At 42.4% G+C, this 14,213-nt stretch overlaps 1 protein-coding gene across 1 annotated transcript in view; it reads left to right on the top strand.

Annotated features, from left to right (window-relative positions):
• The first annotated feature begins 401 nt into the window (after positions 1 to 401).
• Positions 402 to 14,213, top strand: part of LOC132874912 (calpain-2 catalytic subunit-like) — a 36,236-nt gene continuing 22,424 nt past the window's right edge. The window contains exons 1-8 of the mRNA XM_060911407.1: positions 402 to 755; positions 1,408 to 1,477; positions 8,437 to 8,555; positions 8,846 to 8,979; positions 10,978 to 11,146; positions 11,251 to 11,334; positions 11,416 to 11,501; positions 11,836 to 11,904. Of these exons, the coding sequence (XP_060767390.1) occupies positions 519 to 755; positions 1,408 to 1,477; positions 8,437 to 8,555; positions 8,846 to 8,979; positions 10,978 to 11,146; positions 11,251 to 11,334; positions 11,416 to 11,501; positions 11,836 to 11,904 (968 nt within the window). The 5' untranslated portion in view covers positions 402 to 518. The remainder of the gene's footprint in view (positions 756 to 1,407; positions 1,478 to 8,436; positions 8,556 to 8,845; positions 8,980 to 10,977; positions 11,147 to 11,250; positions 11,335 to 11,415; positions 11,502 to 11,835; positions 11,905 to 14,213) is intronic.

The raw sequence follows: 14,213 nt of genomic DNA, 5'->3' as shown, positions 1-14,213 counted from the left end.
GGGAGATGTGTGACGCGTCATAGCGTCTGGGGATCAAAAAGGGCGGGGGGGGGGGAGAAAAAACACTGAACAGCTGTGCTTTTCATGCAGAGTTGTAGTGAAAATGTGCTCGTGTTCAGTATATAGGTGCACTACGAAGGGGATGAGATCAGAGTTAACTCGACCTAGTGCACTTTATGCAGAAAGAAAAGAAAAAAAAGATTGCTATTCAGCCAGCCCCATCTTCCTGCTTCTTGTTTGTCCGTCTTCTGCAAGATAGAAATGATATTATGAAAACAATCTACTTCCATCAGATATCATATATCATATCATATCATGGAAAAAAACCATATAATAATTATAGTATGTAGTTTAAGACTCTTTCTGACGCACTGTTCAGTGTGCATTCAGTCCCCCGAGGTTGCATGACAGATGAACCACGCCCAAAGGAGGAGAACCCAAAACTTCCTTAAACTCACTTCTGCAGTCACTCGTTCCGTGCGCACTTTATTCGGATCCTCCAGAGAAACTGCGCAACCATGTCGGGAATGGCATCCACTCTGGCCCAGAAGCGAGCTCGGGCTGCAGGTTTCGGCACCAACCAGAACGCCAACAAATACCTGAACCAGGACTTCGAGGCGCTCCGGAGTCAGTGCCTGAGTCAGGGGCAGCTGTTCTGTGATCCTTATTTCCCAGCTGCGCCTGAGTCTCTGGGATTCCGGGAACTCGGACCCCATTCCTCCAAGACTAGAGGAGTGCAATGGCAAAGACCTGGAGTAAGTGGTGCTGAATACATTTGACGCGCATTGCAAGAGTGTGGCTGATGCTCGGGAAACAACTAACACAAGAGCTTTCTGTTTCTTGGAGGGGTTTGGAAAGTATTCCATGCAAAATATTTGTTTTTAGAAGGACCGTGCTGAAGCCAGATTGGGAAAATACTTGTTGAGAAAATGGAATGGCTGAAGGGGAAATCCGAGAGTGTGCAAAAGAAGATTTCAGGAATAGGGATGGCAGATTTTTCTTACCTGTTGTAACTTGTTGCTGTAAAATGCTTGTATTTATTATTATCTTTTTACTTTTCAGCTGGATTGTTTTCCATCACTGTTTTTTTTTTTTTTTTTGGACCTCAAAATGAAAGTCAGGCCATGTTAGAGATGATGTACTACAGAGCAAATCTGGATAACTATGCATTTATTTATTTATTTATTTATATTATATAACTTGCTGATTTGGGCCGGTCTTGAAATCCCAAAACGTCTCCGACATCACTGTTTTAATGCACACGAATCCTTATGATCCTTATAAACAAACAGGTCATTCAAGATGGGTGTCACCTTCTACCGGTACCAGTGTTATTGTAAGGCAGGATAGTTACACCGGGTGTGTCTACAACTTTCTTTCTTTCTTTCTTTTTTTTTTTTGGAACAGGAGTTGTGCTCCAGTCCCCAGTTCATCACCGGAGGAGCAACACGGACCGATATCTGTCAAGGAGCTTTGGGTAAGACACATGGCAGCTGAGGTTGAAATGATTGTAGGTGCTGTTGCCTATGGTAGTGTTTTGGTTCATAACATGGCTGAATCAGGAAGTGATGACACACACACACACACACACATACAAGTGCACTCAGACTCATTAAAACAAATAAGCCGGTATTTGCTACCCTCCTTAAACCACACTGGTTAACTCCCAGAACCAGTTCAACGTATATATTTATGTGTACACACACACACACATACATATATATATATATATATATATATATATATATATATATATATATATATATATATGAAGCAGCTTTGTAAATAATTAAAACCATGAAAATCTGGTATTTCAAGCATCCTTTGTCTTGTACACCAGGAAATAAACTGTCAACTTTATGCTGCGTCTGAAAAGCCAAGCAGTGTCAAAATATAAACTTCGATATTCACACGCGCTTCAACCTTAAATCCGTCAACATTTCAAGGACAAACGATGAAAACAAAGGATCACCTGCCTGGAGGGTGAACTGGACATGTTGCTGAATCCACACACACGATCAGTTCTTGTGGGTCATGAGAAAAGCTGTTGAGATTGTCCTCCTGGACACAATGTTGCTGGTACGGTGAAGTTTTCTGTCAGGAAAACTTTTATTGAGCATTCCTGGAACAAATTTGCCATGTCAGCGTTTGGAAAATATTCCTCAGGCACTTTTTTTGAGTGACTGGGATATGACTCACGATAGAAACTTGTTCTGTGGCTGAAGATTCAGGGTGGTACAAAAAAAGTGTGTGTGTGTGTGTTTGAAACGCAGAATAAATATGTTTTTAAAAAAAAACAAGAAAGGCCTGAATGAGATGAGCGCTATACCTGGGAAAGGATGTGATTCATATGGATATAATCTTGACTTGAAAGTGATCAGAATATTATCCATTAATCAAAAGCTAACTTGTCGTGCTGAAACACAGAGCGCTTGCACACATCGTGAAATATGTCATCTCATCTCATCTCATTATCTCTAGCCGCTTTATCCTTCTACAGGGTCGCAGGCAAGCTGGAGCCTATCCCAGCTGACTACGGGCGAAAGGCGGGGTACACCCTGGACAAGTCGCCAGGTCATCACAGGGCTGACACATAGACACAGACAACCATTCACACTCACATTCACACCTACGGTCAATTTAGAGTCACCAGTTAACCTAACCTGCATGTCTTTGGACTGTGGGGGAAACCGGAGCACCCGGAGGAAACCCACGCGGACACGGGGAGAACATGCAAACTCCGCACAGAAAGGCCCTCGCCGGCCATGGGGCTCGAACCCAGGACGTTCTTGCTGTGAGGCGACAGCGCTAACCACTACACCACCGTGCCGCCGTGAAATATGTCATCTTAAAGCAAATTGAACTTTTTGTGCATTCATACATTTACAAATTGGTCATGTCAGCGTTAAGCAGAACGTCTTAGCAGTGTTAGGACACTTCAATATATATATTGGCTCGGCTTAAGCGTCTGTCTCAGGAAATTAATGCTGTACACGTTGCATTACACAAATGCAAAAACACCCTTGCAGAGCGTCTAAACAGGTCACTTTGCAGTACAGAGTACTGACATTTCTTTGCATTTTTCTGCTTGTGATCTTGTTTCATTTCTACCAAAGGTACAACTGAAATATGATCCATGTTACGGGAGAAAACGCCTACAGTCCACAATCCTCAGCATGGTCATAGAGCTCTAAGCAACAGGATCAGGTTTAGCTTTTCTTTCTCCTGCATGACTCCGTGACCACAACCGGCTGTGCAGGCATACAGGACGATTTGCATGTTTTTAATCCATGGTGCTTTGTTTCCTGGTGTTCTCATATCATTTATACATTGACTCACTTTTTCATTGATTAAACTACTGAGCCTACGAGCACACAAGTCAACGCTAGTAAACTCAGCGAGACGTGAGCACTCAGGGTGGTTCTCAGGAATACGTTTTCTGGTTTGGGGTGGGGTTTTGTTTTTTGGGTTTTTTTGCCTTTGGCAACAGAGGAAAATTCCAGATATATTAGTTCTCATAAACAAATTGACTTTTCTTCTTGGATTGCTTCGGTTGTGTTTACATGGTTAAAGTGGTTCAGGTGGCAATTATACATTTTGAACCACTTTCACATGCGCAACAGACATTTTTTGTTGTTGTTGTTGATGTTCCCTCACGCACATGAATAATTGCACATTTCTAAGTTCAAAAGTGCTTCACGAATGTGTCTTAAAAACCAGCACATCCACGGAAAGAGCTGATCTGAGCAGAAGGTCAAAAATTAAGAAATAAGGCTTGTATAAAGAAACATAATAGAGTTATTCATACTGAAATAATCGTTACATATTTAGTGATTCTGGTGGTACTTTGTTGTCCCCTGCTGGCTGAAAAGCCTGAAGGGGGATTATGTCGTGGTGACGTCTGTCCGTCCTGGGAAGGGTGCTCACCTTCTGAAATCAGTTCCTCTCACAATTTTTGGAGGAATTTCTCAAAACTTGTCAGGATTCTTTGTTATACATTGGTACTATGCATATTCTAATGTCGTTAAATTCGCCCACATTTTACCAGAGTTGTGGCCCTTGATTAACAAAATTATACTTTGACAATTTCATGAGACTGTGTTTTCCTTCTGAAATCAACTCCTCTCAAAATTTTTGGAGGAATTTCACGAAACTTAGCAAAAGGCATCGTTATATGTCGGTAGTAGGCATATTGTTAATTTGTTCAGTTTGGTCGCATTTTACCAGAGTTACAGCCCTCGATTAACAACCTTGTACTTTCACAATTTCATGAAGGTGTGCTTGCCTTCTGACATCAACTCCTCTCACAATTATTGGGCGAATTTCTCAAAGCTTGGCAAAAGGCCTTGTTATATGACGGTAATATGCATATTGTGATTTAATTTCGTTTGTGAAACTTTTACCAGAGGTTTGACCCTTGATTAAATAACTTGTCCAATTTCATGAGGGTGTACATTCTTCTGAAATCAACTCCTCTCACAATTTGTGGAGGAATTTTACCAAACTTGGCAAAAGGCTTTGTTATATGACAGTTATACGCATATTGAAATTTCGTTTAATTTGGGCAAATTTTACCAGAGTTATGCCCTTGATTATTAACAAACTTGTACTTTGGCAATTTCGTCAAGGTGTGCTTGCTTTCTGAAATCAACTTCCCTCTTATCCCTCGCTGGCCGAAAGGCCCGAAGGGGGATTATGTCGTGGCGATGTCCGTCCGTCTGTCCGACCGTCCCGTGAAGGGTACTCAGCTTCTGAAATCAACTCCTCTCACAGTTTTTGGAGAAATTTCATGAAACTTGACAGGATTCTTTGTTATATGTCGGTACTACGCCTATTGCAATTTAGTTCGATTCAGTCGCATTTTACCAGAGTTATGGCATAGTTTCCAGCGGGGGATATTGTGCTCTCAGAGCACTCTTGTTGGATGGTGTTATAATATATTCCGTTATTACTGTGAAAAGTTGGTGGCTTGGTTTGGTGGATATTGGTTAATATTACCATGAGCATTGTAATGATTAGGTTTCATTTGTAGTTCCTCGAAAAAAGAAGTAACTTTCTCGATGACCGTTTTGCATCATAGTTATGGAAGCAATGGAGGCATGAAATGTTGGACTCAAAGTCGCAGAAAGTGTTTAAAGCAAAGACAATGTTCGGCTTACCTTTGATTGATGAGTTGTTGAAGCGATGGCATTAAAGTGCCTATTAAAGTGTTTGATCGGAGTATACAGATAAGGAGGCAAGAGAATTGAACAGATTCACAGATAAAAGTTCCACTGCATCGCTATCTTATGGTAGAGAGGAAATGAGGACTACGAAATCCTACTGTAAAAACAATCTGCTCTGACAGTAGTCTCATCTTATCTCATTATCTCTAGCAGCTTTATCCTGTTCTACAGGGCTGCAGGCAAGCTGGAGCCTATCCCAGCTGACTACGGGCGAAAGGCGGGGTACACCCTGGACAAGTCGCCAGGTCATCACAGGGCTGACACATAGACACAGACAACCATTCACACTCACATTCACACCTACGGTCAATTTAGAGTCACCAGTTAACCTAACCTGCATGTCTTTGGGGGAAACTGGAGCACCCGGAGGAAACCCACACGGACACGGGGAGAACATGCAAACTCCACACAGAAAGGCCCTTGCCGGCCACGGGGCTCGAACCTAGACCTTCTTGCTGTGAGGTGACAGCGCTAACCACTACACCACCATGCCGCCCGCTCTGACAATAGTGCCAGGAGTAATTCAGATCACATGTTTGTACTGACATGCTTGTTCTAATACATTAGCGTTTTTATAGTAACAGCTCATTCACAGGGACTTCTATGGCACATGCTCCACATAATCTAAGACTAATATGTACTTTTGTTATGGCCCAGATCTCGAGAGGAATGACAATTTTTCATTCCTTAACTTACTGGGAACAAATTTGGAATTTAGCTCCACCTACTTCAATTCTGATCTAATTTACATAATATATGAAAACTACATTCTACGCAAAATTGGTGTCAAAATCGAATCAGATCTCTAATTTGAATCGTGATGTATAAACAATAGGGCCACCACACGCCAACCAATCCTTGCTGGGTGGAGCAAACAGTTGCCTGCGCTCATAATTGATTGCACAGATTGAAAGATTATCTTTCAGCAGAAGAGTCAGAGACCATCGACAAATTTGAGGTCATTCATAGGGGGCGGAGTTGAGTTCAAATAGCTCTGGAAGGTCTGATGGAGTTGAAATCTGTTGCACTAGATCGTTATGTTAATCTGCGATAGGATTCCTAATGATGGCTGAATTGTTTACAAAACATGGCCACCATCATCCAATCGGATTTGGCCAGGCATTTCATAAGGTTAGCACTGAGTTGCCATCACAAAACTACTATGGTACGTTTGAGCTCTGTGTAACTTGGTGTCGCAGTTCGTATGGGTGGAGCACAGAAAGCACGGCAGGCCAGAACTGAATTCTCAATAACTCTGTTTTATTTTAGCTTTTCAGCTTTTATATTCACTCATATAGATACACACACACGTGTTCCGGTCGGGAGAGCTCTCTTCCTCTGCTCTCTCTCTCCTTAGATACGTAGGGCGCGGTCACTGGGGAAGACACACAAACACAGTTTAACCAACATCAGGTGCAGTGATTCTGCCACTTACCTTCCCTGACTCCACCCTCCGGTCACAGACCGACGCTTGACCACACCCCTGCTGCCACACTTGGTAAGACCTGTCCACTGGGGGCTTGATTTGCAAAGGGTGCTTGGACCCCATAGATCACTGTTTCTCAACCACTGAGAAGCGCCATCTAGTGGGCCACAAATTTTTTTCAAGTTTGAAGCCAAATACTAAATAGTTCGGGATGTCGTGTCCCAAATCTGGTACTGTAGCTGGTTTGATGTCCACCTTTCAAGTGGAATAAATACATTTGTGAGTACACGAAGAAGAACAGGTGTTTATTATTGTCACGTTCCTCCTTTGCATTTAACCTGTGTGTACGCACGCACACACACAGCATGCACACACAGTGGACACAATAAATAAATCCGTTTGTGGGTAAATTATATGGATCTGTGATGCCTGTTGGAAGAGAAGTGCAGGGAGGATTGAGAATCGAGCAGCTGTGGTTTGTTTACACCCGATACTAAAACTTCTAGTGTTCTAGCAACCTTCTCAAAGATGCGTACAAAGCCCAGAAATTCCTCCATATCCAGGCAAAAACGATACAGGATTTATCTTGTAGTGTCCTGAGCCCCAGATCTTTAACCCAGCCACATATAAAAAGTTGTTCTCCTCCATGCTCTTCCAGGTTTTCATCTGTGTAGAATGATGTCTGCAGCAGCAGGTAGTTTGAGATGTCGGGGAACTCAACGGACGGATACTTTTCCAGCTCATAATGGATGAATTAATAACTTTATTTAAACACGATAAGTCAATCAGCAGAGCTGGTGGGGTCATGCATATACAGATAGAAATAATTACAAATACAAAAGACTAAAAATATGCACAATCTTAAAAAAAACTTCAAATCTGTTGGTTGCCTGTTAATTATCTTCACATTAAGTTAATTAATAGTATGCATAGCTATTGTCTTTGTATTTACTTCCAGCTACAATAGGATCAAAATTTATTCTATTAATGTCAAGGTTAGCTGGTAAATTTTTCTTTCTTAGGAAAAATCCTTCTTTGTTAGCGTGTAAGGATCTAATCCCACCAAGTGGTTTCTCTATCCACTTCTTTTGAGTGTACTTCTTGATTTTAATAACTTGCTTGTTTTCAGAACACAAGCATGGCAATAAGTTCTTGAGTTAATCAACCAGACTCAACTTTTGGATCATTAATCCCTTTTGACTGAGAATGCCCTGCATGCATGGCTTTGGCTTCTGGCACATCCACACAGCTTTAAATACAATACCTACGATTAAAAACTATTTGTTTTTATTGCATTTATTTTATTCCTGGGCTCCCATCTGTAACAGGGAGTGATGTTGCATCCCATTATACACTTTACAAGAGATTATTAGATTCTAATAGAATAGATGAGTCAAAATAAATGGGGATCTTTTTTTAATGGACCCCGACTCGTTACAAGTTTGAATAGGTGGGCATCGAAGCAGAAAAGGTTGAGAACCCCTGCCATAGATCACTCTTGCAGCTTTATTTCTTCTTTTTGCTCAAGCATTAAAACTTGTTTACCTGGAAATTATAGGATTTCCTTTCCCAAATACTTGTCATTCTCCCTAGTCCAAAAATGCAGACCCTCATAAGACAGATGTCCTTAGGCTGCTTAGTAAATTGGACATGGGTCAGTGATTAATATAGTATCGTGTCACATGTGCTGTATGTTGCAACATATATACTATAAATGATAATCAGCACCTATCTAACATGCAGTTTGAACCACTTGAATTGAGGATTTCTGTTTCTGTCTCTCAGGCGATTGTTGGCTGTTGGCAGCCATTGCATCTCTCACGTTGAACGAAGATGTGATGGCCAGGGTGGTCCCCAGCAACCAGGATTTCGAGTCTAACTATGCCGGAATATTCCACTTTCAGGTGTCCATGTATACCAATCTCATTTTGGTCCAGTAAATATTTTGCATATGACAACAATGCTTATGTTTCCTATACCATCAATGTATTTAACTCCAAAACCTAGACATCCCATAATCTCTGACTGAGACGTCCTGTTGTCCTCAATGAGAAAATGGGTGGATGGAATTTATAGATAAAGATGCAGAGATTATAGAGAAGTTTTCCTCTTAATAGCAGTGTTTTGACTTTATCTTGAAGGGCTCAGATTTTAAATTTTTTTTTAAGTCCTTCCACACTTCTGCTGTCTTTAGTTCTGGCAGTTCGGTGACTGGGTGGACGTTGTCATTGATGATCGGCTACCCGTGAGGAATGGCGAGCTGCTGTTTGTCCACTCGGAGGAAGGCAGTGAGTTTTGGAGCGCCCTACTGGAAAAGGCGTACGCTAAGTAAGTGCATCTTTGCTTCTGAGCACCACTTTCGATTTTTTTTTTTTTGCCGGATGGCTTTGTGTCTTCCTTACCAGAATTCACCCTTAGAATCATAGTAATCAGTGAGTTGAAGAAGAACGCCTGGGATTTGCCTGATAAGGTGCCCCAATCATCTCCACTGGCTTGTCTCGATTCAGCTGTACTGTCAAAGAGAGGAACTCCAGCAACTCTGGGGAGAAACCTCATTTCCGCCACCTGTATCTTAATCGCAATCTTATTCCTACAATCACTAAAAGATAAAAGATTCATGCTTTTTTTGCCTCTTCAGATAAAGCAATGGTTAGACCAAACAGTCAAAGAAGCTTGCAGACAGAAAAGTCAATTTACTGAAGGGGAAAGGACACATTATGTGAAATACATTTGTTTTCTTCTGGTAACAGTTACTTTTACTTTATGTCAGCTCTGTCTAGATTACCACTGACCTCACAAGCCTTGATCTTGTGAGCCAATAGCAAGGAAGTGGCTGTGGAGTATTTGATCAAAAAATTAAGGTTCTTTAGGTTCTTCTTTGCCTCCTCCATCAAAATAACCTACTTTGTGTGTGTGTGTGTGTGTGTGTGTGTGTGTGTGTGTGTGTGAAAATTCAGATTTTTTTTCTCTGCCTGCTAAGATTTTCTTGCTAGCAATGTTAACATCCTTCCTTAAGGTCCACCATGTGACCAATCTACAGTGATTTCTAGTTAGATAGTGGCAGCAGCTCAAGATCCAAAACTGTTAAAGATATTTAAAAAGTTGATAGCAGCCTTACTTGAAGCCAACTCCAGGAATTGATCCACACATGGTGTAGATTTGGGGTTGGCATTACATTACAGACATTTAGCAGACACTCTTATCCAGAACAACATACAACATACTCAAAGCAGCCCAGGAAGCAGTTAAGGGGTTAGGTGCCTTGCCCAAGGACACTTCAGCCATTCCTGCTGGTCTAGGGAATTAAACCAGCAACCTTTTGGTCTCTAAGCTGCTTCTCTAACCAGTAGGCCATGATTTCCATGGCTTTTTTTTTTTTTTAAATGGAAGCTGCTAAACTCAGTCCAGGTACAGAGCAAGAACGCTTTAGTAAGATCACACATCACATCACATTATCTCTAGCCGCTTTATCCTTCTACAGGGTCGCAGGCAAGCTGGAGCCTATCCCAGCTGACTACGGGCGAAAGGCGGGGTACACCCTGGACAAGTCGCCAGGTCATCACAGGGCTGACACATAGACACAGACAACCATTCACACTCACATTCACACCTACGGTCAATTTAGAGTCACCAGTTAACCTAACCTGCATGTCTTTGGACTGTGGGGGAAACCGGAGCACCCGGAGGAAACCCACGCGGACACGGGGAGAACATGCAAACTCCGCACAGAAAGGCCCTCGCCGGCCCCGGGGCTCGAACCCAGGACCTTCTTGCTGTGAGGCGACAGCGCTAACCACTACACCACCGTGCCGCCCGCTTTAGTAAGATGATGTGCTGTATTTTTTTTCCCTGTCAGGTTTGACAAGCAAAAACACAAAGAAGAAAGGATACGCGAATAATGGATACAGTTTTTCAAAATTGCTCTTAAAACCTCACCAACTCACGATCATGAATAGAGAATACGCAAACGTTCATGTTAATGTTGTCCTTCTGAACGCACGTGAGTTAGAACATTTTATTATACAGTGTCTTTAATGGCTCATTCAAGATTGTGTGCACTTTTCTAAAAATATTAAATTTTCTTATGAAATAAAATAATGGAATTTTATATTCATAATAAAAAACGTATACGCTCATGCCAACTCTCTCAGGCCATTATCTGCCATTTCAAGCAACGTGATAAAAACGGAGATAGCTAAGCTAAAGGGGGAAGGCACAGAAGAGGGGGGAAGAAGTTTGCTTGTGTAAACATTTTGTTAAATATCCTAGCTATGTCATTTACTGTTTATTTATCTTGATTTTTATTTTTTTCAAAACTTCCTGCAGGGTAAACGGCTCATATGAGGCTCTATCTGGAGGCTCCACCACTGAGGGCTTTGAGGATTTCACCGGTGGGATTGCTGAGCAGTATGAACTGAGGAGAGCACCAGATGACATGTTCCAGATCATCCAGAAAGCGCTGGCGTCTGGAGCACTACTCGGCTGCTCCATAGACGTGAGCACTGTTCATAGACGCTCTCTCTTTTTTTTTTTTTAAATGACCAGGCCTGGTTGAAATGAACTATTCATGTGTGTGTGTGTGTGTGTGTGTGTGTGTAGATCACGAGTGCTGCTGATTCAGAGGCCATCACACGGCAGAAATTGGTGAAGGGACACGCCTACTCGCTGACAGGGGCTGTTGAGGTACAAACAAAATAAATTTTATATATATAATATCTGTATCTGTATGTGTGTAAAACATTACCTTGTGTGTTGTGTATTAAGGTCAATTACCGTGGTGGTTTGACGAAGCTGGTGCGCATGAGGAACCCATGGGGTCAGGTGGAGTGGACTGGAGCCTGGAGTGATGGGTAACACACAAACACACACACTTTCGTCTGCTTTATTACTGCTTACAAACATGCAGTAATATTTGTATTACATATATGGGTGTAATGTACATCATGTTATAAATACATAGTCATCTATATTGTACATTATAACTTTTCAATATTATACAGTACATAAAATATACAGTATCCTCTAATCTAACTCCCTGAGCCTGGAGTATAACATTATCTTCACAACCCTTTTGCAAACCTACTTTCTGAAGTCTACTTACGGCTCATACACATAGGCATTTGACAGGATGTTGTAATAAAATCTAACATTTTTTATATGAATGCTTTATACTTGATATTGCAGCTCGCATGAGTGGGACTCTGTGGATCCTTCGGAGCGGCCGAACGCCAGCATTGAAGATGGGGAGTTTTGGTAATGCTTCACAAAATTCCGTGCTCTCACGGAAGGTGGTCGCATTTCTCTCCTCTCCTCTCCTCTCCTCTCCTCTCCTCTCCTCTCCTCTCCTTTTTTTCCTGCTTGTGCTCTTTGTTTCGTCTCGTCTGCCTATACTTTTTTTTTAAGAGACTCTCTCCGCATTGAATTTCTAAACTAAAAAAGCATGGGTTTGATAAACTGGTCTCCTAACGAAATTGACACAGTTTTCTCGATGAGAAGCCTGGGTTCGGGGGAACCCACCCGTCCTGCCAGAACGTCTGTGGAGGACATTGAAGATATCTACCTATTCGGAACCATGATTACCGGACTTTTGCTGATTGGATTAGGCATTGCCCTGGTATATCGAGGAAATCAGACAATGGTTACAGCTGTTCAAAGCCCCACAAAGCTGCCCAATATGATTGAAGCGGTGGGCAAAGCTGTCGGCACTCAGACTGTGGCAGAGCTTGAACCACAACATGGTTGTCATCTTGGAGACGCTTTCGGCTTTGCAAGGAATAAGTATTTCGGAGACCAAATGGAATTGAATTGAACAGAATGGACAAAATGGACAGATATGGACGAGTGGTGTGGACGTGTAAAGACTGCATCTGTTCGAAAGACCAAACAATCTCTATCTTATCGACATTCGGCTCCCTGAACAGCACTGGCCTCGATCAAGGCCGTTGCTGGGGCAACATTTCCCCCAGAAGGTCACTACTGGGAGACACTATCACATTCTTCGCATTCCTTCCCCAATTTTCCGCGGTCGCTGTTTTTCACCCCCAGTGTGACAAGCGGGTGCGTGACCAGTGCCCTCATGGCTGCAGGAGCGGATGGCTGCTTGCTTGCGCTGGGTTACCTCTACCTCCTCCCCTCCCCTCCTACCCCCTTACCCCCCACCCCTGATTGCCCCCTCCTTTCCCCCCTTTAAGGCTTCTGCATGCTCTTGCGACAAGGCTTTCGCAGATAGCTTTTCACAGACAGTTGTAATTTATCGTTGAGCGGGGAGTAATAGGCGTGCGCTATGTTATTCACCGCCACAACGCAAGGGGGCGCGAAGTCGCAAAATCGCTAGGAGTAGTTGGTGGGTGTGGTTAGTGGAGTGTTTATCCTCCGGTTACTGAGCAACAGGTCATTCAACACCAACAACAATGGCGACTGTCCTTATAATGACTAGAACTGGAGTCGTATAGATGTACGTACTTCCTCGATCAACCGCTCTTCGTGCTGCTCCATCTTCGCTCGTGTTTTTAAAAATGGCAGTCGTGAAAACAAACCAAACCGGGAAAGTAGGGAAGCGGAAGTGCGTGTACAGCGGATGTAGGGTGGACCAATCAGAGCCCTCTTGTCTGCGACGCTGTCGGCGAGGCTTCTGCGGTGGTCACAGTTTTTGGGAGGTGCGTGCAGAGCGTCTGCGAAGGTGGGGGGGCTATGCAGACGCTATCTGCGGCGCCGTCTGCGAGAACTGGGTTGTCAGCATAAATTGGCCTTAAGTCCCATGTTTTAAAGTGTACTTGTGTTATTGTGTGCTTGTGCAGAGGTTTTTAAATGCTCCCACACTGTACTCCTGATAGGAGCATAGTGGGGGGGTGTTCTTTTTTCCTCATGTTATTACTGTGTTTCTTTTTCTTTTATCCCTGTCTTCCTGTCCTGTTCCCCCTCTGTAAGGACAGGTTGATGGTCAATTTCACTGGTAACAGTGATAATAAAGGGTTCATTCATTCAAAATCTTCTTATGTGAAAAATCAAATCGGGGGACAACAAAAAAAAAAACTATGTGTGAAAAAATTTTGGGTGCTCTGACTAATAATTAAATAATATTGTCTGGCTTTGAGTGGTATATCAGATATATTCCATTCAGCTAGCATGATATTGAACGAGTCAAAGACGAGTAGCTGAATGGAATATATCTGATCGACCACAAAAAAGAACAGCTATTATTATGCATACACATTTGATGGAACAATTATAAATTTTACAAAAAGTTAAGAACGGGGGGGTAACACCAATATTGAATGCTGATTCTGTTCGAATGTAATTGTCAATTCAATGTACTGTACAAAGTCAAAATTCTAACAATAAAAATGGTACAAATCCAAAAAGCCTGAACAACCCAACTTGTATACAAGCTATATACAGGTTTACAGTTCAAATTCAGTTACTTTTGGTCTGAGTTAATTGTTACATTGCAGTTGTTCAAAACAAAAGGGCTTTGCTGAGTGAAGTCCACGAGTGAAGTCCTCTTGTAAACGTCTTCGTCACTTTTCCTCACCTCCAAGTAGAACTTTGACAGTATTTCTGCT

Source organism: Neoarius graeffei, chromosome 27 (assembly GCF_027579695.1).
Source record: "Neoarius graeffei isolate fNeoGra1 chromosome 27, fNeoGra1.pri, whole genome shotgun sequence".
Classification (NCBI taxonomy): domain Eukaryota; kingdom Metazoa; phylum Chordata; class Actinopteri; order Siluriformes; family Ariidae; genus Neoarius; species Neoarius graeffei.
The sequence above is the reverse complement of the archived record's forward strand: the minus strand, read 5'-3'. Positions and strand labels throughout refer to the sequence as shown.